The 27,934-nt window shown below is 28.5% G+C and overlaps 1 protein-coding gene across 1 annotated transcript in view; it reads left to right on the forward strand.

Annotated features, from left to right (window-relative positions):
* The window catches only part of LOC121128330 (glycine receptor subunit alpha-4), a 77,231-nt gene that overhangs the window by 44,895 nt on the left and 4,402 nt on the right, over positions 1 to 27,934 (forward strand). The window contains exons 4-5 of the mRNA XM_040723914.2: positions 3,033 to 3,259; positions 21,187 to 21,269. Coding sequence (XP_040579848.1) covers positions 3,033 to 3,259; positions 21,187 to 21,269 — 310 coding nt within the window. The remainder of the gene's footprint in view (positions 1 to 3,032; positions 3,260 to 21,186; positions 21,270 to 27,934) is intronic.

Genomic DNA, 27,934 nt, shown 5'->3' on the forward strand with positions numbered 1-27,934 from the left:
CATAAATTTATTATGAATGAGTTAACTTTGAATTTTGATTAAATTACTTCAACTGATAAAAAAATACATAATTATTATTTCAAATGATCTCAGTTAAAGGAAAAATAATGACAGCATTATTACAAAAAAAAAAAAAATTAAAAGCTACTTTTAACCTTCAAAAAAATATTTTAACTAGTGTTTAAAAAGAACTGTCAAAAATCATAATTATTTTTAACAATAATCTACATGAAATTATAGGATTGTAATCTACATTTTATGTCTGTATTTAAAGAAAACGTGAGAAATACCAAGAATGGTTCAATAATCCTTTAATTATAAAATTCAATATTAATTTGTAATATAAACAACAAATATAGTCTATAGTATAATTTATTTGAGAATAATTGTTCTCCGTAACTATTTTATGTACTTCATACATATTTTTGGTATTTATCAAAATCAAAGTTTTAGATTTAAACTAGGACAAAAATAATCTAACTTTTGATTATTTTCTTTTGAAAATTAAATTTGAAACTAGTCCAAAATTTATAATGGCTTACTCAACGCTATTTCTACCAAAAATAAATATTACGGACAATTTCTCATAAAACGAGATGGACACAAAAACTTGTTCGATCTTAAGTAGGAAATTATGTTTTCACTATCAACTCAACAATAATGTACAAAGATGAAAATCGAGTGCATTTTTTGGCTCAACCATTTTTTGGGACTTGGCAAACTGGAGAGTAAATTTTCTTTTCCTAGTCTATTGTTATTATTATTTGACTACTAGGAGTTAACTTTCTTTTCTACTTTATACTCATAATATACATATACATAATATGATGATGGCAAGCAAATATCAGCATATGTTTTTCAAATTTTTCCTTTAAGATGTTTAACACTTCAATTAATGCAACTAATATTTAAAAGCTGTTGTATTGGTAAATTCTATGGGTCTTTCATTACAAGATTTGTTCCCAAAATTTTACAACCTTGAAAAATATATTAGTAGTTTTTGTTTTTGTCTAATAGAGTACGAGCAAACTAAAAAATATATATACTATCCACGAGGTGGTGTGAAGAATTTAAATAATTTATTACTTCTAAATTCACTATTGTATATGAGAACACAACATAAATATATTAAAAATGTATTCCTTTATAGTTTATTTCTCTTATTCCCCAAATACCATTTTGAATTTCAACATACATTATTTAAATAGCAATATAATTCAGGGAATTGTGTTATTTTTCCACAAACCACCACCACTCTATATAATTTTGTAAAAAAAACAACAAATATACGTAAAAAACATTCATCTTTCAATGATAGAATATCAATATATTTAACATGGCCTCATTCCTATATTTTTTCTAATGTATTCGAAGATTTTTAAAGTTTTGAAATATAATTTCAACTAACCCTTTAAACGTGAAAATTCTTTATATAACGCAGTTTGTTAGACACCTGCTACGACTTGTTGAAAGGGGAAATAAATCTCACAGTTGTGCTGCTGAGATACAATAAAAAAACTAGGAGTTCATCATTTTTTTTAAATACTTTTATTTTTATGGGACACCTTAATAACCACAGAAGAAATTATGACCACAAAACCTCTTAACAAATTAGGAATGTAATATTTAATTTACAAATTATTAATAAATTCTTTTAATTTGCTAGTTTTTTCATCAAAAATTTTGTGAATTAAGTATGATGTTCATATTTGCTCGGTATTACAATTTTGAAAAAAAAAAACAACACATTGTAATGAAAAAAGAGATGAGGTGAGAATTTAAAGGAGGTATTCATCGAAACAATGTGCTTAATGTAAATTAGTATACTACAGTTAACCATTATAACTTGAGGTTGCGTTAGCTTATTTCAAAGCTAGAATTGCGTCAGAAACTGCTGAGTTTGTGTTTGTTTTCCTTCTATGTATGCCCCTCTCCCAGTAAAAATGAGATCAGAAAGATACACTTGGATCAGTTCAAAGTGTCCAGGAACATGTTTATGTTTGCTAAACATTGTCTCGCCAGTAGTGAGAATGAAGAAGAAGCTTTCAGGTACAAAACTGGTGGCATAATCAGTGGAAAAGTCAGGTTAGAGCAATGGAGGTAGCCATCCAAGCCAATCCAAGGGATTCAATGGTATTGGATGCAAATGACATGGGTGTTTCTAAGTCTACGGTTTTCTAGGCCCGTTAAAAGGGAGAAAGGCAAATCTTTATTGCTGAAGGAGAGGCCTATGATATGAAATTAGAACATCTAAATGGATGAAAATGACTTCTGAACAGTTTGAAGTCGATTCCTGACCTGACTTTATGCTCTGACTGCACGTTGAGTCAAGGGCCTTCAGTATTTGCCATCCAAACATCGCCGTGGTGAAGACCTCTGTTAATGAGCACTGAGCTTAAATGAGAAAGAAGACTTTTTACGACGGTTGCGTAGCCTTTAGACACCGCTTGAAGCCTATCATCAACACCAAGACGACGGCATTGATAAGTAATTGTTCTCAAGGATAGTGCTGAGAAAATAAAAAAAAAGCAATAGCCTTAACCTTTTTGTTATATAAGCAATTATTATTGAAAAGTATCCTAATTTCCTTTTTACATCCGGTATATTCATCTCAAATATCATGAAAGGAGAAATCCTTTTAAAAATTATTATTATCAGGACTTTTCTGTGAAAGTGTTGAAAATACATGTTTTTACTGATAAATAAGAAACGCTCCCTAATAGTAATAATATTTAAAAATATGTTTGTATAAATAAAACTATTAATATATTACCACATTCATTAAAAAAAGTTTATGATATGAGGATACAATATCATAGATTTAACTTATTTTATATAGTTTTTAAATCTTCTTATCGTTTTGTGCTTCCTAAAAAACTCTTTTGGTGTTGAAATAGGAGTTACTAAATTAGTTTTATTTCTATTTGAAGAAACCATTTTATATATTGCGGTACTAATAATATAACTATAGTAATTAAGAGTAAACAATTAATTACTTTACTAAATACAAATAATGTATTTTTATTTTTCAGACGTATACCTGTGATGTATTTTTTGCTCAGAGTTGGAAAGATAATCGTCTTAGACTCCCAGATAATATGACCTCAGAATATCGTTTACTTCCGATTGAGTGGTTGGAAAAAATTTGGCGCCCTGATTCATTCTTTAAAAATGCAAAAAGTGTAACATTCCAAACCATGACCATTCCTAATCATTACATTTGGCTATGGAAGGATAAAACCATTCTGTATATGGTGAAGTAAGTTTTTTTCTTTTGGTTATTAATATTGTGTATTTCAAAAATGAGAAGTATGGAGTAACCTATTGCATTGGTCTTGTTAGTCAATTACGTTTAACATTATGTTATATTATAAAATATTACGTGCAACCATGCAACTTTAGATATCTGATATAAAAATGATTCAATTCTTATTTTATGTGTAAAATAATAAATAAGAGTAAAATATCGGATAAATATTTTTAATTTGAAATTTCTAAATACGTGTATGCTAAGTGGAGACCCAAAATTTGTAGTAGCATGACTAAATTAAGGAAAATGGGATTAATATGGAATAAAAAAAAGAAAGCTTTAAACTAATTTGAGATATGTTTAAATACTATATTTAGTTATATTTCTTAATCAATAAGTCCTCCTTCACAAGAAGTACCAGCCTTGACACGCAATCGAACAGATTGGCAGTCTCCATAACGTACCACACTATCATGATGTATGACTCTTAGCAAACCCCAATTTGAAGGATAGGTGCAGCAGATTTTTTTTTATTCAAGACACCCGAAATTGCAAATTCTAGAGGATTGAGGTCATGGCTGGAGTAGGCCCATATGAGGGAAGGCCAGAAGTCTGCCATGTTGTTGCAGCATAATTTTTGGATCTTTTTGGATGGGGGCTATAATGAACATCTTGATGCTGTAGGAAGTCCGGATGGAGATACCAACAGTCTTTGTAGCTTTATCAGTAATGACATCGGTGCTGAGGATATTACACCTACGATGTCTTTGTTATTGATGTTTTAACATTTTTACACTTAGAGACATAGGATTGCAACAAAACTTGTTTATTTTTTAGATTTCGTTTGGATGCATAGTAAAACCTCTTAATTAAAGAAACGGTGATAAAACTCTGATTAAATGATATTGCAAGTTTTAAATCCCCACTTTGAATACAAATTTCTAAAAAGACTGATCTTCATCATATTTCTTTGTTACAAATTTTAAACTTTACACTGATTTTTTTACCAAAAATTTTATTTTTTTCAATTTTCAAAATTGCTTATAATGTATTTATTTTCAAAGAATAGCAACAAAAAATATATATCTAAATTAAAATTATGCAGTTTACAAAAGAAGAACTATCTATTACTCAAGTGGAAAAATGAGGAGGAAGATGACGTTTATATGTTTCCATGAATCTTAAATTTCATGGTGGAACCTTTAATATATTGGCTTAACTTGTATCAAATTAAATTAAAAAATAATTAATTGTTATAACTGTAAAGTATAACAGTTCGTACATTTTCTTTCAATAAAACCACCAATAATAATTTGTTGTCGTTTTCCTTCTTTGAAAAATTCTTCCCAGAATCATAATATTTCATTTATGATTAATATAAGTTCCGTCCTTCAATATTCTTATGATGGAATAAATAAGTTTTTGTTAGGAAATGAGTAGTGATATAAATATATATTAATAGAAAAAATTGGAAGTGTTTATCAATTTTCCAAAATTAACTTATATTTTGAAAATATTATATACTATTTAAAATTGGAAAGAATAATATTATGAATGACATATTTTTAAATTTATATAAATGTCGTATAATTTTTATCTGCAGAAAACGCAATTAACATCTTACTTCTGCTTGACTACACTATTTTCTAAAAATAAGTTCTTCGTTTGATTAATTTTTTTATCACCGTTTATGGCATTAAAAATGAACAACTAAGTGTTATTCTACCTGAATACACTTTAAAGAAGATTATTTATATGATTTTATATTTTCCTTAAGAAACACATAAAAAATAAATATAAGAAAAATAAATCTCATTAATGAACAAACGGAGATTTACATATTTATAAATAACTTAAAAGGGATCGTAGAAATTATATACTTTTACCGCAATGACTTTTATAAGGGACTTTATGATGAGTTAACATGTTGTAATGAGCTTAGTAAAACGTTCATGAAAAAACCTCTGTGCAGAAAAATATGCTGGATAAAGGACATTAGAAAGTTTCATTGAGGGAGGTGCATTTATTGAATTTGAAAAGTACTATGATAATATATCTAGTTATTCTGAAGACGAAAACAATAATAAAGACGAAGTAGTAGAATTGAATGTACTGGATAATAGTGGATACGAGTTGACATTACTTTCTGTTTCAAAAATTAGACACAGCTCTTTGTTTCGTAACTTCAAGCGAAGAATCAATCCCACACAAGAGGTTGTACTATTTAAACGAAGTAGATAGCTAATTCCTACCAACAATATGTTTGGGTTACTGCAACCAGCTGCTTATAAATTAAGTTTATACGGTGAGTACAACAAAAACACTCTACACAATCAAGATACAAAGAAAATAAACTTTAATAATACAGAAGAGATCCAACCATTTTTAAGAATCAGCATTCCTTTTCTCTCTCTTCTATATGATAACTTGAAATAAACTGATAAGTATCATATGGCTCGCTTAGAATTTAAATAATATTTAAAAAGTATTAAATCTGAAAAATCAAGTATCTATACAAATATTTATTTCAATTTGGAAGATAAAAAAATAGAATATTAATGGAAATAATCTAATTGCAAATCATGATAGGAGAATATTTTTTTAATGGTAAGATGAAAGTATCTATCTCTATTAAGTCATGGTATTTACAGTGATTTAGCAAGGAGGGTACCAAAACTGTAATACCCAATTAAGTAAATAGAACATTTGATCACTGTTGTTTGTACAAAAAAAAACATTTAGAAAAACCAATTAAAAAACTGATTTCATCTAATTTTATTAAATATCAGTTTGGTGGAAAAGCTCTCAATATACATTGCAAGCTATAAAGAAGAAAGAAAACTGCAAAGATCATAAATGAAGTAGAGTCTGAGAAGTGTATCATAATGGACAAGAAAAAGAGGGAAAAAATGTTTTGTTGCTCCCAATAAGTGCAAGCGATGCACAGTATTATCTCAATAAAACAAAAGAGTACACTTCATTTTATTTTCAGCTATTGATGTTTCTGCTTCCTCCCTCCTATCAGCATTCTCAACCTTGATTGGGAGAATTTATTTTATTAAGTTATGAAAAATGCTTATTACTTACTGATTTTGGACATTTTTTTACTTCTTTTTTGAGAGAAAGTTGCAAGATACAATCAAAGTAACAACGGGGGTATGGTAGTGTACATTCTCAAAATGAAACAAATCCATGTTTTAAATTATAACCAAAGAAACAAAACTAATTGCTTAAAATTGAATTATTAATATTTTTTTATTACTATTATTTATTATCGACCAAAACAGTTGAACAAAATCATAATCAATAAATTTGTAAATAAGTGCATATCAATAATAAAATATACATAAACATACAGAAACTGAATTATAATCAAATTAATTTTTAGAAGTTAATTTTCATTTCAAGTTCAGAACTATTTTCAGCGGGAAGCTTCTGAAACGTGTATAAAATTAAGGAAGTTTAAGTTATTAAAATAGAAGTTTCATTCTTTTTTTTCATTTCCTTTTCAAACTACCCTTTTTATTTTTCTCTCCCCACATAAAACATACCAATTGACATAAAAAAAGAGGACGACAACGATTGATAAAAAGAATTGAAAACATTTGTTACTCTAGTGGGATAGGTTAACGGAAAAGCGCAATTACACTCATTTCCTATTCAATCCATTCCAGTATTGCTGAACTGTTTAACTGGACTATGCAGCATTTAATTGGGTAAACATTAAAAAGAAAACCCATAATAATTATCTCTATCTTCATGTCTTTGTTAGCTTCTTGAGATATCAAGAAAAGGAAAGTCCCTCTCCTTCAATGTTACTCACTAGCCTTCTTTAACCCCGTCTTCAAACTTCCTCGTAGCTCTGTTATCTCCCGGCAACACAAGAAGAGGTTTGAAAACGTTTCGACTTCGTCTTTACAAAAATTACATTTTCTTTCTTCTTTTTTTACTATTATTTTTTAATCAATTTTATAATTATTAAACTAGTTTGAGCTTTAAAAAATGGAGGCTTTCTACATTAAGGTATTTCTCTATAATTTGTTCGATGGATATTGGACATGCTATCTGTTGTATAATTCTCTTGAGTATTTTTGTGATATACCTATGCACTATTGAATCATTATTTTTCAAAACAGGGTATATATATTATAATATACTTTTGTATCATGATACTCCTAGAGAGAAGAAATAACTTTAGACAGTATAAAAAATTGTTTTATGAAACATATTATTTCCATGTAATATTTACTTTTTATCAGCGATTGATAAAGTAAATTACTTTTTTAGTATTGTCTTTATTTAAAAAAAGACTGTTTTTAATTGAATTTCTAGTATGATTATACAATTAAAGGTTATAAAATAGAATTCACAATTGTTGAAAGTTATATCCAATTCAGAAAAATTTAAGGCTCATATATTAAAGAATATTTTTTTAAATGATCATATAAATAGCCAATTACAAACAGTAATTTAATTAATTTGCTACTAAATAAAAGTATGAAATTTCAGACCAACTCAATGAAAAATATTCTGACTTATTGACGAAAACAGATACTTGAGTGAACATATTCTAGTAACTATACATCCTCCAGGTCATAAAAATGTTATCAAAAGGGTTATGCGGGAATGTAATAGAAACGATGAAATAGTCAGTGACAATTTCAAAGATATTCATTTTGTAAGGCAAGAAAGCAGAATTGAGTTGATGAAAAACCAAACTGTTCCTGGCAGCGTTTTAAAATAAAACAACCTTAGGAAGAGTTTATGTTTTGGATGTAATAACAGCTGTCTATGGGTGGGAACTTGGAAAAGAAAAAGGTAATAACATTTATTTAACTGGTTAGTAATGCTTCTGCTATTCAAGCCTTGCAACTCATGAATATAGAACAGATATATATCTCCCTTATTTATAATTCCTCGGGAATATTGTACAAAAAAGGGAGCAGACGATATTATTTTAGTTATGAGGTTGGCAGCTCATATTTTAAGGATAACATTTATTTTTGAAACAAAACTAAAGCAGCTGATATGGAAATTTGTCATTCATTTCCTATCAACCCAGCAGTATACATACATTTACCTTCACCAAAAGTTGAAAACGCCTTGCAGTGCTGATGATGATATTCACCGAACATAAGAGAAAAAAAATTTGCAGAAATTTTGAAAATGGCTAAATCGTTTGTCTCTAAAGTGAAAAGTAAGAGTTCTGTTAGTTCCCACAACTCAGTATCCTCAGCAATCATGGAGCACAGAGACAATCACCCAATTTCCATCGTTTTTTTTATAGTAGTAGCTAGTGAAAGACAATGTTGCAAAGGCCCAATGTGTAAAGGAAATTCGAAAACTGAGTGCTCTTGGCCGGATAATGTAATATATGTATCGCTTCTAAAATTTCTCAAATAATAGTGATTATTATATCTTGTTTTCAAATTTCGTTCATTTATTTACAAAATGCACATATCTAAATAGGTTTATATATTTTTTAATGTTTGAATAACAAAAACGCCCGTCAATCATAAATCTAAATGCTACAGATACTGACATTAGGTTTATTAATTAACAGGCTCCTATTGAGATCCAAAGGATATTTTTAAATTTTGAACAAAAAAAAATCTCCCATTTGAATTATAAACAAATTAGCTATATTCCTGAATAATTCATTTTTGTCCTAAATAGTTATTGCATATAATGTATGTTTTAATTAAAGTAATCTGTACTGTTACGATTAGAAATGACAAAATAATCATGCTACTTTTAGTAAGGATTTTTATTAAGGAAATCTTTTATATTAAATTTTTTCCCTCACCTATTGACTTATATTATTATTATTATTTTTTTTTTTCAAAATTCTTTATTTGGTTTATATATTATATAGAAAATACATTTATAAGTAAACTGGAGGAATTGTGTAAAAAGAACATAAATAAATATTATAGATTATACTTAATGCTCTAGGGTAAAATTTCAACCAATATTCTAAAAATCAATTAAAAAAAACACATTGCAAATTAAAAATCATAATAAATATTTGTTAAAATTTCTTAACACCCTTTTTAAAATACTTCTATGATTATGTGAAGTCAATTGTAGGTACTGGATTTCTTCTCCACAAAATTCCATGACTCTCATTCTGATTGAGGAATCTTCATTGTGAGAGAAACATAGCGGGCTGAAGCTGCCAAGATAATACCTGTCAACTCATCCTCCCGAATAGGTTGATAGTTAGTCGTGTGGCGATGAGATGAGTGTGGAGGAAATTGCACACGCGTAGACTTTTTTTTTGTTGATCCGACATCTGCACACGTAGAGACGTAGGATAAAACCCAATCTTCTTTACATTTGTTTCAAGAGTCGTGTGATTGTGAAAGCTCATTTAAAAAAATGTCAAATATAAAATTGTAATTAGATGCTATAGTACGTTTTGGGTCCCCAACTCTGTAAGTATGTCGTTGACATATATAGATTTTCTAAATCTATATATAACTCAGATAAGAATAGTGTTTCTCCGAATATTAACTTTAGTAATAGTGAACTTTTTAACCCTTAATCAATTAAACATTAAGTAATTGAGTGTCAAACCAAAGAGTTGAAGTGGTGAACTTTACAAGCTACGTCTACCCCCTTTATCAATCCATATAAAAACTGCAGTCTCAATGTTCAAATCGGACTAACCCTTAAATTTAAGTGAGTCCGTAGCCCTCACTAGAACTGATTTAAAAATAATTATAGTTAAAGTTAAGTGACTTTTTAAGTCTTTAAGACAGAACTGCAGTCTTTTATTGAAAATAAGGAAGAACACAACAATGATTAAAATCGTTATTATTGGCCATTACAATGGCAACAAACATTTTATATAAATCTAAATTATCAAATCTTGCTTATTATAACCAGGAGTTTACTTGCAGAGGCCCTAAAACGCAAATACTGCAAAATTTACATGAATAGGTAGGCTAGAGAAACGGTAGAAACTACCAGTGTTTTTTTTCCCCAAAAGCAGGGCTAATAGCTATTTTTTCTTGCAAAAAAAAACAACATAATTTGCATGTATGAACAAATTCAAAATGTCCATATGGGACATTATATTCTAAAACAGCAATAAAAGGTATGTATATTAATAGATAATTAAATATATAAAGGAAGATATTATGTCTCTCCATTCGAAGATGAGGCAGTTATAATATGTACCTCAGTTTATCTTTTATGTATGTTTTTGTTTTCTAATTACAAATTTATTCTGTAAAATAGGCTAGGAAAATTAATATTGTATTCCTCCTTTTTTTATATAAACAATAAGAAATGGAAAAAAATATATTAATAAAATTTTATTTTTCTATTGTAATCTATAGTTAAAAATTAATATGCTCAATGAGGTAAATTAGGGAAGAAGTTATGTATACTTTTTTTATATATACATAACTATGTACATAGATATGTATGTAGGTGCACAAAAAACAACTTTACACAAATACAGAAAGAATCAGCATATTTAATTATAAAGAGGCCTTTTGTACTATAAAACTATTAATGCGTCAAAAGACAAAATGTTGCATTACAAATCTATAAATCATTCAAGGTTATAATTTACTTAGTAATGTGGTATAAATGTCCTTGGTTTTATAGCTCTACGAATAAGAATATAAAACTGTGATTACTTTATAGTATAATATGTTCTTTTAAATGTTAGCCATTTTCTCTGGGCTCATCTCAACTCCCTACAAACCGGTGTTAATACAAAAACAAACTAATGGAGAGTAATTCCACGACAAATGTCACTATATTCCGTTAGGTGCTCATTACTTTTCCTTACAATTACTTAACTCCGTCTACTTTTAATAAGGAACAAAAACGCTGTACACTTTTGTGTACAATTTGTAATTTAAATAGTAAAATAGACAACATGTTGTAATACTCGATTCCTCCAAAAACTCTCAAGCAAGATAGTGAAGACCCACTGAAGAGGATTTTTTTTTAGTACCTTAATGGTCTAAAAGCTGCCACAATCGTCCAAAGTCCTGCATTTTGAGGAAAATAAACAAAAAGAATGGAAGAAGCCCTTTCTTTAATATTCGTAAAATTTAAAAATAATGTCTTGTACAATTTATTTACCATAATTAGGTATTCAATTCACAAATATTTTGCTCTTACATGACAGTATATAGTATAGTGAAGTCAATCACTTAAACAAACCACCTCCAGCTTAAATTACAGCCTCTAATCTGACCCTGAACCTGGCACAGTCCTTTATGAGGAACTCCTTGTCAAAACTAGCCACTGCCTCAAAAATGGAAGCCCGCTAGGTGTTATAAAAAAATTAAACTCTCTTTCCAAGATGACTAACATATAGTGGTGCAAGGGTTACATATCTAACGAGGTAGGATGCCACATTTACACATGTCTTTAGGATTTTCAGAAAGTATGGAGTTCATTATTTTGCCATCAGAACAATCATAAGTATTCCTTGTAAGTTTTTTCGACCCATCAAACTCCTCGAAAGCCTTGCCAATATCGTAAAAAGTTTATTTGGACAGCTTTGTAAACTCAATAATCTCCTTGGGCGTGCACCTGGTATAGATACACTCAATAATTACTGCTTAGCTTTCATAGCCAGATGGCATCTCAATATTACTCATTATTACTTTTTCTTATACGGTTTTGTCAGTTGGATCTGATTAGAATACCTCAATAAACATAGATCTCAGAGTTGCCAAGATATTGAGGTTTAAACTTATTCCGGTTTTAAAATCCCCACTCGGTATGTATAAATGAGGTGTGATTATAAATAAGATGTTACTTCTCAATCCGAATTCAAGTCTTAGATAAATCTAAAATGTATATTTTTATCATGTTGATATACAAATCCACAAGGCTTGCATCGTTAGTTTGTTCTTCACAGGTTAAAGATTATACGTCTTTTCGTGTGATCCACCATTGTTACTACTGAAAAAAAATTACGATGTTTAAATTTGTTATATTTCCATAACTATTTCATACCTTTTACATTTGTAAATATCCATTTAAATACTAAAAATACTTGCATGAGTTTAAGATAAAGAAAATAAATACATCATTTTTTTAAAACTAGTTTTAACAACATTATTTTAAAGAATGACCCTATTATTAATTGTTATTATAATAGTTTAAATAATATATTTAACTTTTCAAAGAAATTTTTGTGAAATATTAATTACTTTGAACAAATTGAGGGTATCAAAAATGCACTCATTAACTTGGATGAGGTTGAGTGAAGTATATCGAATTACAGCTGATATCACATAAATAGCAATTTGCATACCTTAAATTAAAAAAAAAAATAATAATAATATTAAAGGCCGAATTATTAGAGAATAAAAATATGAAACTAATCAAATCTTGATTAAAAATTGCAAAATTTATGAATTTTAAGATTTTATTCAATAGAATCTAAAAAATATATAATAAACATCACACCAAAAGAATTGTAACTTTTTTATTTGTAAAAAACAAACAAATAATGAAAAATGGCTTTTGTTATTGTAAACTTGTGTATCATCATTTTCAAAAAATAAATTTGAGAATCGAGTGAGAACTGAATTTCTTAATGGATACCATAAACCTTTACTCTGAAGAAAATCTGATGAATTTATTGTAACTATATATATATATATATATTACATCAAATCATTTATCTAAAATATCACTTTGACAAATGAAAATAATTTGTATCAGGAGACATGCTGTCAAATTTCAAACAAAAGAAGATGGATAAATGTAGAATGAGATAAATCATCCAAAACTTATAATAACGGATGATAAAAAAGACGAGGAAATATAAATTATATTTTTGTCAAAAAGTTCCAAAAGAAAGGAATTTCTGTTATTGTTAAAAATATGCTTAATCTCAATTTGAAGCTTTGAAGTTGGCAAGCTTGAACTTTGTTTTTCTTATTTTCTAAGCCTGTTATTATTTCATTCTTAAGACGAAAACATCTACTTATAAAGTTCAAGTGAACATACTTTGCTTGCAAGGATGGTTTTGTTAGTCTTTGTTGGACTTAGAGTAGAATGGAGGATCGACATTGGATGAACTCATGCATTCGTATTGGCTGGATACGAAGTTGGATCTATGTTTATTTTGTTCTGATCATAACCGCTTGTATCTAATTTATTAAAGTGTCATGACATCTAAGCTACTCTCCTTTTAAACATTATTCAAACTGTTGGGGTTACCATTTTAATTTTTGGTTTCTTCTTTATTTCATACCGAAAGGTATTTTACTACTTAAATTAATTATGAGATATTTTTGTTTCCCTTAATATTAATTAAGTAGTTGTTTTCGAAAAAATTATAATAACATTAACGAAACAGCCAATTTGATGAGATGAAAGATAGTAGAACTTTTTAATATTGATAAATGAAATTTATTTTCTTCTTTAGTGATATTTTTTAGTCAAAAAGTACAATTTGATGACACATAAAAAAATTGCAAAATGCAAAAAATACGACAAAGATATACAAGCATAATTGAAAATAATATGATTTGCCAGTATAAAATTAATCAAAATGAACAATTTTGAAGAAGGTTTAAGAGAAAGCAGCATAGCTTTCAAGACGTTTTATGATATTAGATTGCAAGTAGCTATGAAATGAAGGAAAAAAACACTCTGCATCGAACAATGATACAGATTGGAACAACTAAGTTGTAGATATTCAATTCTATTCCAAGTAAAACAAGGACTTACATTTATAGCTCCGGAACAAATCCTCAGTGTTACTCTCTTTTCTTTGACGCAAAAGTAAATACGTTATTTTTCTTTTTATTATTGTAAATCGACATTATTTTTCAATACATGAATAAAAATAAGAAGCTAAGCTTTCACTTCAATATAAATACCTTGATACATATCCACAGGGGGTGGACTGGAGGGCCTGTAAAATTGAATAGTTAATAAAAATGGCAATAATTCATAAAGTTTGATGCAGTTGTACCTATATAATTAAGACACAGAATTAACTAAATATAATTTAAATATTTTAAATTTGACCAAATGACAAGATAATGACCAATAGTTCCAATTTTTGTTAGGTGAAAAGGCCAGTCACAATTATGAAGAAAAAGATTATACTTGAGAAAGTTTTTACATGATTTCTTGAACATTAGTGCATATCTTGCATCCTTTATAGTTGTAAAATGAAAGAAATCACGACTATATCCAATATGTGTATGGCCATTTGGACATTCCTTCTTTATCAAAGCTCCCCATATAAAATATGTTACATCAGATGTGTTGTTTTCCATTCACGTTAAGCTTTTCCTTTATATTATACCTCTCTAGCACTTCATGGGATCTTAAAAGGAGTCTGTACAGACTAATAGGTATGCATGAGTTCTGACTTCTTGCTGATAAAGAATAAATAACAACTTCGTGATTAAGTACTCTATTTTTAAGTGAAATCTTTGTGAAGGCGGTGACATCACAAGTTAATTCCAAAATAATTTTCGGTGATTTCATAATAGTTCTTCTAAAATTCAGTGGTCTTTTTAAATATCATTATTGCACAATTCCTTTATACTTTTATGTTTTCTCTTCAAGAATAAAAAAAGCAATAATAATAGCTTTGAAAAAAGACTATTCTGATTGCCAACTAGAAATTTTTTTATTTCCATTATTTTATTGTTTTCATGTATAGATTAAGAAACATACTTAAAGTGGGTTAATTGTTTGTTTCTGTACGCATTCTGGACACATATTGTCAACATTTGCTTCTAAAAGAATGGTTTTTGCCTACTCTTGGTGTGAATTTTGTTTAAAAATGTATAGTTAAATAAATATATCTGAATTTAAAATAAATATAATATTATTTCAACCAAAAATAATATAACAGACAGCTCATCAGCTGTGTTAATTAGGTAAACAATATTATCTCCCTCAGTCTTATTCTAGCCCGCTTACACAAAATCAATCTTTTTTGATAAGAAAAAGAAAAACGGCGGATAACCGTACTCATTCTTCTTTTTTGTTCATTATACAAAAAGTCGTGGAGGTGTTAATATCTTTTTTTAAAAGATAATTTCTCGCTTATCTTTAGTGTAAATTGATTCAAAATGTATAATAAAACAAATATATATGAATTGAAAATAATACATAACATTTGTCATGTACTAATATGATTTTAAAAGTAAAAAGTTTTTCTCTTTAACGCAGTAATTTATTTTCTAACTTCAAAATCATATAACATACAGCTGATGGTCGTAATTAAGTGATATGTTATTATTTTGTCCCTACCCTTTTCTAGTGCTCTTAAGCAAATCCAATCTTTACCGATTAGGAAAAGAAAAACAGTAGATGAGTGTTCTCTTTCTCCTGTTTTGTTGATTATTTTATAAGTCGAGGGTATTATTTTTCGCTTATATTTGCATAGGAAAATAAATATATCTGAATTTTAATATATTTATAACCTTTTCAATGTACTAATAACATATTCAATGAAAAAGGATCTACTTTTTTAAGTAGTAATGCATTTCTTTTCCCAAAATCATGTACATACTAAGCAGCTGATGGTCTTAATGAAGTAATACCCTATGCTTCCGCATTTTCTTTGGGCTCTTAGACAAATCCCATATCTAAATATGATGAACTAGCAACAGAATTAAACATAATTTTTAGAAGTTCATTGCAAAGGAAAGTTTTACTTGTCTTTGCATCAGAAAGTAACCAAAACAGCATGTTGTGATAGTAAAGCTATAGTACTGTGTGTATGCAATCAAAGCAAAGAATATAAAAATGAGATAATTATTTTAGGTATAGCGAAGAAAACAATTTTGAAATTTTAATTAACTATAATTTGGACTTTTTTATTCATCTTATTCTTAGTAAATCATTTATCTGACTTATAGAATTTGATTAATTTTTAATTTTTTAATATGGAGATATTGTTAGTATTGGAGTATCAGAGTAAACTAAAACTCACTAATACGTTTAATTTTGGAAATATGTAGTAATAATTAGTAAAAACATTCATATCTTTATTAAATGACCTTAGACAAGTGCAAAACAATAATAATAAGTGCAAAGTAATCACTAGTGAGTAAAAGACAATGAGTATTACTGAGGATTTCTTAAGGAGTTATAAGTATGAGTCCTTGTTTGACTCAGAGGAGAATTTAGGATTAACCTCGGGGTAATTCCCGCATATGTCTTTGTATAATATATAATAGAATTTGCTTATTTTCTTTCTCACTTCATAGCTGCTTGCAGCTAATATAGTAATACATAATGAAAACTTTTCTGCTCTCCTCCAAAACATTCTTTAAATTGTCAGTATTGTCATGTTGATATACGGTTACTTTTTAACATACCAGAAATGCATACTTTTTTACGACTCATTTCATATATGGTTCTTATTAACAGTTACAATATTTTTCTTCTCAACTGCAAGGTTTTTATTTATTTAAATGTAAAAAGATAGATACATACAAAGAAATTTGAATAAAAAAATATTATTCAACATTTCAGTTAAAAATTGATTTCCTAAAGACCTGAAAACTTAAAAATAATCAAACTAACAAATCGAGATTTCACATAATTACCTAAAATACATAATCAAATACTGTTACCCAATGTATTTAACAAAAAAAAATCTGCATGGCTACTTAAATGAATAAAACAGGAAAAGAAATATCCAACTAAAGCCGTATTTTCTTTCCTATACTTCTTATATCGCCGAATAATCATTCTAAAAGTACATTCATACCAAGTGATATCGAAGGAAAATATCTAATTAATTCGGCAGCATAATTCTACTCATCGTAGATTCGGGAATCCTCAGAGATAAAGCGGTGTTTCTGATTGCATTCGATATTAAGATAGTCTTTAGATTTCTTTGGTAAATCACCCTTCTGTGACTTGTTGAGCAATAAAAGCTTTGCAATTACTGACAGCCACACTTATGGATTTTCCCTCATGTAAACTCTGCTTCCTGTTAGAACGAATATCAAATAGCAAAAATGCTTCCCAATATCTTGTCTCCAAATCTAAACTATTATTGATGTTAAATAAATACTTTATAATTTTCAAAAGTTGACAGGAAACAAAAGCGTGTTTGACATCGTTTAATGTTCTTCCTCAGTCTTCACAATATAGAGAAAAACTAATCAACCTATTCGATATCTGAAATTGTGAGATTAATTTTCAACTGTTATTGATACCTTTTAGAGAACGCATAATCCTCCTCTCCCATGTTTGAGGAAGATCTATGCTCCTTATATATTCCTTAGTTAAATCACAAGTAATAGAAGATTTTCAAAGTTCAGAATTAAATTTCAAATACCAAGGAGTAAGTGGAAAATACCACTTTGTTGATCTCTGCAGAAGGTAGTAAGATCTTCCAGTTGTTCAGAATCGATTCGTAATTCATATCATGAAATGTAAGAACGTCTTCGTTGATGGCAATCGTTTCCAGCTCTGTCAGTTGTTTTTGGAGGTTCTTAAAGAATGGCTTCTTGTTTGCATTGTGACGGATGACATCAATTGTAAATATAGGTGATCTACTCCATATATATTTTTGTACACCTGTCCAGCCCATGGAGTGCAATGCCTCTGTATTGATGGAATATTCAGTGCCAAACATCAACATTTTATGGAAGGATGACTCTGTGATGAATCTCCTCTAGTCCAACTGAGTTTTGGTAGAGATGTGTGTGAAAATATTTATATAATTTTTTGGTAAAATTTTTGACAGTGGTACTAGTCTCCCTCCAAGAGGCATCGAGGTCTTTTCAGGACAGGTGCGTATTTTTTTTATCAAATAATCTATTTAACCACACTTCCCCCTTCCTTGAAGAGCCTCTCGCCTACCGATGGTAGAACTATGGCCACATAAATGATTTGGGCAATTAATTTGGAATTGTATACATCTACTATTGTTTCCAAGTTAAATCCTCTCCAGGACTCACACCACATGTGGGCTTGAGAGTTTAGCTTCACAAAGTTGTATAAAGAAGGTCAATTTTTCTCCCATTCTATTCTCAAAATATTTACGCTTTCAACAACTTTACATCCTCCAATCATTATGAGAGGGCCAGTACACCATCTACCAAATGGAATGGAAGTCTTTTCCACATTGATTTTCATCCCCAAAAATAGAGAACATTGCTCCAATTTTTTTTTCTCATTTTAACAAAATTAATAGTTGTCAGAATATTTCGTGAAATATCGGCAATATGCCATTTTTTTTTTAAAAAGACCTTTTTGTTCTTAACCCAACTTTTTGTTAAGTGTAGACTCGATTTGTTTTGCTAAAACGCCTACTAAAATTATGTATGATTAATTAAGTATTGCGAAGGCCTCTTTTTTGGAGATGAGGGAAATTCTACCTCTAGTTAGAGCTGAGGGAAGTATACCCCTCTTTTCCATCTCAAATTAAAACCTAAGTAAATAGGGAACAATATACTCACTACATAAGGTATATATTTTTCTTTTTTTATATTGTCAGGTCCAGAAGCTTTGTCATCTTTGTAAAACTTATTGATTTAGTCAAATATATTATTATTATATGTAAAGATACAACAAGATCCCACTTTTTTTGTCTAGAAAATCCACTCTTAGAGCATCTCAGTATTCCTTGATAAATATCCTGAAACACTTGAGTATTGAACTCGGATTTGTAATTACTTCATTATTTTCAAAAAAAAAAGTTCCATTTTTTTTCTGAAATTCTAGTTTTTATCGATACATGTACACCTTATAAGAGCTATTTATTACAGAAACATATTCTTATAAGAGCTATGTCTTATAGGGACTTTTTCGGCATCAATTTCCTCTTCATTTCTCCTTCGGCAATTTCAGCAATCCCGAATATATTCATAGTTTGGAAGTTAGTATATGGACATACTTTATTGATAATTTCATCTATCTCTTCCTATAATTGTTTAACTCTTTTCCTCTTCTCACTAATAATAGTAAGAATTTTGTCCCGAAATTTTTTTATTGAAGACACATAATAATCTGTTACAGGATAGAGTATGTTCGTAGGATATTTTCTCAATCTATTGTTTAATTTTATTTTAAACTCTTCTAAACCAATGAGCCAATTAGTAATCTTAAAAGTTCTCGTCGCAGGAGCTGAGAAAAATCCTAAATCTACCATTTTGTGGTCAGAAGAAAGTTCGAGTTCGTAGGACTTTTTTTTTAAGTATAAGACCATAAGTATATATTAATCAAAGCAAGATATATCTTTGATGACTGCTGGCCCCTCATCCAAGAGAAAATATCATATTCATATTTAATTTCTTTATTTTTAAACTTACCGTTATTGCAATTTAGACAATTTCCCCATCCCTATCTATGAATTAAAGCTGTATCACAGAACAGAAATATATCTGTTATGATTTAAGTAAATAAATCCAAGTGTAAGAGTTTATATGCATAAGTTTTTATGCATAAGTTTATAAGTGTTTATGCAGAATATATTATTTACCTCCGATCCACAAAAATTCTTTATAGATCCACTATTACTTTTAAGACTTACATTTGTAAACCTTTTTCTCTGATATACTCTTGAATAATTAAAAATAATTTTTGGATATATGTTTGTGTTAGTACTTAAGTATTTTGTCCGAAAGTACGAGGAAAGGTATTTTTTTCTGTAATTACCAAAAGTAAAAAAAGAAATTAACTTCTTCAAAGATGTGTTAAGGACTATATAGAATTTTGGTAATTTTTGAGTTGCTGACATAAAAATAAACACATATCCATTTCTTAAGGGTTTTATTTTAAAAAGGAATAACGTTGTACTATCTACCTCACACTGAATACTAAACAAAGGATATCCATTTCACGAAACAAGACTCGATGATCACAACACCATCTACCTTCTAAAACCAAATATGTACAATAGCAAGCATAGCTTTTATTCCAGATCGACTAATCTTTCGAGTTACTCTGTATGTTTGTTTTTTGTTAGAGAAGTGAGACTGACCTCAACCAATTTTTAGTAAATTATTTTATTTTGTATGTGACATAGTTAAAAATATATTCTTAACATTTTGGAAATATTTTGTCTCGTTAATTTTTTAGGTTAGTTATAAAGTTTTAATATTCTTATATCGAATGTATTACTAACGATAATAATTTTTATATTTTGTAAATACTATTTTAAAGTTTGATTATTGCCACTGGTCAAAATAAAATAAATGCATTTGCCCTTTTTAAACAAAACCCTTAAAAATGAAATTTATTTTAACATACCTAGGAATCTTGTGTGAAATCCATTCCATAAATCCATAAAGTATGTTTCTTTCTCTAAGAATTACCTTGGTGCGAACCTACGTACACTGACTTCAAGAGAATAATTATTTTAGATTGCCTTTTCTCAGGATTGAATTATTCAACTTAAGTATAAGTGATAATATTTGAAATTAAGATTTATACATATTTGCATAGACTGGGTTAATTTCTATGTGCATTATTGATTTTTTAACATTTCTCCAAATTTTGTTTCAAGCCCATAGAAAGATGAAATACTCAAAAATTATCTAGAACTAAATATAATGTGTAAAAACGACTACAAATATATGATTAACACGTAAGGTACCACAGATATTAGATATGGTATATATATTTGTGACTTGTATTATCATCAATTGATATCTGTTATTTTTATTTAAGAGTGGTAGAGTCTTTATTATTTCTATAGGCAGAACATTGTTATTTATATAAACATACGTAATTTTCTTTCTTTGTCACTATAGTCTACCTTGAAGTTCAATAAAAGTATATAAAGTTGTCAATTTATGGAAATTACTAACTTTTTGTTATTTGATGACCATTAGATGTACTCGCATGTACAATGCACAATCAAAATCTATAAATACTAATGACTTCAAAAAAATATTTTGATTAATGAAGCTATAGTACTTTTCAAATAACTGTATGTAATAAATGTATTATCTTTTCAGATTAACATTGGTACTGTCATGTCCGATGCACTTCAAAAATTATCCACATGACACACAAACGTGCAATCTGGAAATCGAAAGCAGTAAGTATTTAATGTCATTTCTAACTATATTTAAGAAAACTAAAAAAAAATATCTGTAAGCACGTTATAAATAGATATAATTAAATTTCAGACATTAAATATGATTCAATAATCAAGTAAATATTGGCAGATATAGTCTCTATGAAAACAAAAATAATAAAATCTATACAGATTGAGGATCCAAGACTGGCAGTAGCATGAATAAAGCACGAGAAACATTATATTTATAGAATCAATTTGTGATAGGTTTAAATACTGAATTTAGGTATATTTTGTCTTCAAAGTGACCTCCTTCATAACAGCCTCAACACGGGGGTGAACATATTGCCAGCTAGTGAAGGCTTTGTCCATGGTGTTGAAGGACATCATCTTGGAGCGAGCCCAAATTTGGATGAGAGGCACAATAGACATTTTTCTCTCTGAGGTCAGGATTGGAGGAGAGCCACATGGAGGCAAGGTAGAAGTTAGCCATATTGTTACTGCAGAAGTCTGTACTGGATTGATTGATATTGTAAATAGTCTAGAAGGAGATGTCAATGGTCCCTTCAGCCTTTTCCTCACAGAGGATTTTGCACAAGTTTTCCCTTTTTGCTGTTTCTCCGACATTTTTACACTTAAAGATATAGAATTAAATACAAAACTTGTTTATTTTTGTTTCAGCTGTAGTTGGGTTACATAATGACTCCTCAAAATTAACAAAGACGGCAATAAATTTGTAATTAAATCCTACTGTATGGTTTGGATCTACACTCTGTATGAATATAAATTATTAATTTTGAAAGTTAATAAAGATTTAATCTCAATTCTTCCATAAAGTACTTATAAACAAATTAGTAGTATAAAGCACATACAGTAAGAATAACCTCTTATAATGACGATTAAAAAAAATAAATGTTATCAATAAAATCAATCTTCAATATGGAGTGAAATATAAAACTGTTTTTACAAAGTGTTGTAATGTATTAAATATGAGCTAATAAAATTCTTAGTCGTATTTTTTTTCGACGAATTACTTAACTAAAAATGTTTGAGGGCAATATTTCACGGAATCCTCTGACTATGTCATACTATTTTTTAAATATTATATTATTAAAAAATATATAAGTATATAATAAATATTTTATGTAATAGTTTAATGTAAATATCTTTTACATACATTACACTTGACATAAATTGAATCCTTTTTAAACAAAAATAAAATAAAATGATGAACATGAAATTTATTAGTGTGCTAATATTTCTCAAAATGAGCCTCTGGCTTCGTTTCTATATTTTTATACATTATGTTAAAGAAAATATGAATGTGTAAATTTGACAAGAAAAAATACAAGTTTTGTTTGCCTTGATATTTTAATCAACATTCGAAAAGAAAGTATGAAAGCCCTACAAGTTTGGAGAAAACCTTTGAGCTTATATGGATTCATTCAAATATAAATGTATATACATAGAAATATATATTGCATCACAGAGGGAGAAATAAGTTGTTTATTTGCTAAGAGGGGAAAATTGTAATAAATGTCATCTTGAAATTATATCATGACAGAGGTAGAAACTATGTACAATGAATAGACACTTTCACATGATATCCTTTGAAAGAAAACAAGTATCACTACATTTACATATCATACAAACTATACATCTATGGAGGAAAAGTCAATATTTATGGATCAATTTAAAGAAAAATGATATAAAGAATCAGAATTAAAAGAATCAAATTTATTTCAACATCTTGTTATATCTGATATATTGAACAAAATAAAAAATTGATTAAATATGATTTTTCTATTTCTAGATATTCTACTTCATAAGAGAAAATCACTTGATTTTGTACAGACACTCTTATAACAGCAAAATACTACTAGTCAGTTATTACCAGTATAGTTATTATTAGAAGTCGATTTTTTTTTAAATCTCTGTTTAGCATTGTATATTGAATCGGTCACATGCAATATAGAAGATAAAACCGCGGCTGCTACTCAACAAATAAAAAAATGGTGGATATAATTTAAAAACAAAACTTAATTAATTATTTTTGATTACTGATTGATGTTCCCAAAAACAATTGCAGCCTGCTTTTTTGTTGACATATAAACTAATTATGAATGCGCCATACCAACAGACAAAAATAATTTTAATATAGTAAATAATAAGATTTCTCATTTCTCTAGAAATTGTCGTTGAATGGGATCATTGAAAATAAAAGTTAAAACTAAAATGGGGACTTGATAGGGAGCAAACATCTGCCTATGGTCATTTTGCTAAATGAAGCATTCTTATTAAATTTACATAAGGACAACAATTTGAGCTTATTACTTCTAAATATTCCAAAATTGTGGTCGATTATTTATTCGTAAGGTTTTGTGCTACCGTGACCTTTGACTTTAACCTCTCAGGTGACTAACAGGCAAAGATCCAAAGTCAAAAATATTTCCTCCCTTCAACTTCGTTGGCGAATGTAATTATGGGATTTTGTTTTTTGAATTAATAAATGCCTATATTGAAATTAACGCTCTTATTTTTATACTAAAAAATACTAAACTTTAAGCTAGTCAAACCCATTATTCTCACTTATTATGTTTTTCATTTTTATAACCATCACTAATTAATTCACAAGGTGTTTTTAGAATGCCTGTAAGTTAAGTTTCTTTGCATTATATAATATTTCCCTGGAATTTGCTCGTAGCTGTAGAATCAGTTCTCGCACAACTCTGAAATTAATACAATTTTAGGTACGAATACTTATAACTTTGTAGAATGTGGTCTATGAATAAAGAAGCAAGCTAGACACATTTTTCTCTCAAATAATATTCTATTTCTGTTAATAAAATATTTTTAGTCAATCATTTAAAGACACAGAAGTTACACTTGCACAAATTTTTTTCATAATTTAAAGAAAAATATTATTATGGATTTTATTTGAAAAGCCTAACCGGAACCATAAAAAAGTATCATAAATCAAACTATAGTAAAAATTATTGGGTAATTCAAATCCGCCCAGAAATTTACATATACAGCCTATAATGGACAAAAATATGTTTATGAAATATTAGACTGTAAGCAATTATAAAGTAAAACAATTCATTGGAAATAATCTCTGTTTTCTTTATATTTATAAAATATTTTTTTTTGTTAATGCATCAGAGATATATGAAGATCCCTAAGATTTCTATAATATACAATAAGTTACATAAATAATTGAGATCTTCAAATATTTGGCAATTTTTTTGACAAAAATATAAAAAGGACATTAGACATATGGACATTTTGTATATATATATGTTGCTATGTTATTTGAAGTTTATAAGTTATAAGACAAATAAGATATTTAAAAAAAAAATCATAATACTGCTAAGGTTACAAGTGCCAATAGTAAGAGTATAAGAGTCCTATGATGATACTTTTTGGATTCTTTACTTAACCGTTGATATATGTATGTAGTACAATTAGTTGATGAAGTGTAAAATATAGTCAATTTCCAGCTCCAACGCTATTATCATAGCAAGAGAGTTAGAATTATCAGTACCTTTCTTACAACAACGAAACATTCATAATAATAATTATTAATATAATAGAATAATTTTTCTATTATTTTGTCTTTTGTCAATGCCATATCCCACTCCTACCTTGGTCGACGAATGTCGAGTAAGTATTTGCTAGTAATATTATAAAGTAATAACTATTAAATATGCTCATGAAAGACAGTGAGTAAAACTTATAATTTGTTGCGGAGTTGTAAGTATAAGTCCTATTTGGACTTAAAGTAGAATTTAAGGTAACTAAGGTCATTATCCTGAATAATTCAACCCTATATACTAAACGTGTTCAAGTTTTAACTTCTTTTTTTTTTAAACCATTTAATATCTTACTTTTTTCCCATTCTGCAAGGTCTATAGAAACTAAATATACCAGTCACTTGGATTTTGGACCGCGGCTATGCATACTGCATGGGCCTTGAAAATTTATTGTTGGTTGTTTTAAAAAGAAGAAAAAAACAGTGATTGTTTGTATTCTTTTTGACTATAGATTCGCAATAGCTTATCGTATAGCATTTATATGGGTATCAAATCAAAGCCAATAAACTCTGCTTCCATTTGTATAAATATGTTATTAAACCTTTATTTGTGCCCATGGGTAAATTTTACCAAAGATATTAAAAAATGCATGTTATTCATATTTTTTTTCTATTTTCCCTGCATTTTTAGGTATCCTTCTAAGTTATTATTATCTTGACGTATAGGTATACAAAAAGGATGTTACCAACCTGTACCAAAACCCCTTTTTTGACTATAAAGTAAAACGGGTTGCGTGAATTATTTAAGGGTTGATTTCTTCATTTTCTATATTTAGATTCTGCTAACGCCTTGTCACCAATAAAGTTGGTGTAAATATTTTTTTTTTTTCCATTATGATTTTTTTTCCTATCCACTGAACCAATTTATATGAAAAACTGATTGGGGAGGGAAACTTATTTTGGAAATTTTTAGTAACACGAGTCAAAAAAGTGACCCCTGCATGAAAAAATACAATCAGCAATTTCTTCTTTGAATCTTCTTAACTCCTCTTTTGATATTTGTTTATGTTCTTTATAATATTGATCAACAGTTCTAGGACGAGAGTTATAGTTAAGTGGTTAATCAGGGCCTAAGTAAATGAGAAATTCGACAATTCAATTTTTCGAAGTTTGTTCATAACATTTTAAATAGAAATCGTATTTCACTTTACGAAAACTTGTTTTAAAAATTGCGAGATCATTTGCAAGCAAAAAAAGCTTGAAATTATTTATCATTGATTTATATTCCTTTTATGAGATGTTTCAAGTCGGAGTCTCTAGTAAAGACGGTTAGTGGGAAACAAAAATAACGAAGAAGCGAGAGATTTGCATCCCCTTTCTATTAAAACAATTTCCTTTATTTTTTGGAAAATCAATTTTAGGGAAATAATTTCTAAGGACACAAAATATCATATAGATGAATGTAGGAGGGAGACCGCTATTACCTATATAATTGACTTATTATGTATTCGATGCAGTAAAATCTAAGGCTTTTTGAAATTGATTGGTATGGCAGCACTGTTTGTTCTATTTGACTAGCTATTTTGATATCATCTTGAAGGGATCTTGGAACCTCTTCTGCTTTTGTAAAGCCCTTTTTTGATGGACTTACGATCAAATTGTAAGTAAACTATTATATGTATTTAAAAATATATTTCTTTCAATTTAAGTAGGTTATTTAATATATTTAAATCTATATATGACGTTTATCCTCACTCTCAGGATGAGGGTAATGCCCCCTGTGTCACTCTTAAAGATGTTGGACCGTAGTCCTACCAAAACTGTCATTTATTGTCGAATGTATCGGGTAAACTTCTTAAAAATTGTTCGTTTGATGTTCTCCTAATCGATTTGAATAAAACATTACCACATCTTTACTCATTTATTCCCTTTCATTCTTATTTCCAAAGTTATCTTCCTTTGTTGTTCCATCTATCCCTGTCGCTATATTTTTATATTACTTCATTTGAATTCTTCAAAGGAGGCCAATCCCCAGGATTTGATTCCATTCAATTAAGAGAATAGACCGAAATTGAATTTGCCTGAATGTGAAAAACAGTAAAAAATAGTTAAAGTAGTCACTTGAGAATTTGAAGAATACTTGAAAAGAGATAAGCTCATGGCCTTTCATGAAATTAGCTGCTAGCAGCTATGGTATGAAGGAAATAAATACCAACACCACCTTGTATCTAACAATGGTATTTTTAATATTTAGTGCGTTTTCAATCTTTAATTCTTCTCCGAGTCCAAAGTCTAAAGTGTTCCTCTTTGTTTTTCACGCTTTAGTGATTATACTTAATGATTCTTATTCAAGAACAGTTATGAGAGATTTGGTAATTAAAATATAATTTTTATTTAGTAATTACGAAAAAAGCGTGATCTTCAAATTTCATATCTTTTAACTTCTTGGAATATATTTGCAAGAGATGCCCAATCACATGTAAACTTAAAACAAAACAAAAAATTGGAAGAATGACATGCATATGAGGTTAAGAGATAAACATTGTTTACAAAATACAAAACCTGTCTTATTTTTAAATTATTCAAAGTCATATTTCTTGTGATGAAAATCGAATGAACTTTTTAGCTCTTCCTTTTTTTTAGTTGGCTACTGGAAGGGTGAATTTTCTTTTCTTAAGCAGTTTCATTATGATTTAATTCATGAGGAGTGAATTACCTTTTCTACACCATACAACATATCATTGATATGTACAAAAGACGATGGAACATGAGCGCATGTTCTTAAAAGACGGAGAGTAACCCAGAGGATTTGTTGCAGAGGTTTAATTTTAAGTCCTGGTTGGATTCAGAGTAGAAATGATGACCGACATGTTGATTATCGGATTCTATTTTTTAACATATTCAAAGTGCTTTCGATTAGCCATTACTGCCTATATACTACTCTTATGCCTTATGATTTTGGCTTTGTAAGGCCTCATGTATGGTTTATCACGGAAATGAACTATTGTACGATAATTTTACATATCCATGATTTGATAAATATTCTCTAATACAATGAATGTCCAACGGATTAAACACTGGATTCAAAATACTCGAAACATTTCTGGACTCGCAATTTTATTTCAAATTGTCGTTAATTTCTTGCTTGTTTTAT

Source organism: Lepeophtheirus salmonis, chromosome 13 (genome assembly GCF_016086655.4).
Source record: "Lepeophtheirus salmonis chromosome 13, UVic_Lsal_1.4, whole genome shotgun sequence".
Classification (NCBI taxonomy): Eukaryota; Metazoa; Arthropoda; class Copepoda; order Siphonostomatoida; family Caligidae; genus Lepeophtheirus; species Lepeophtheirus salmonis.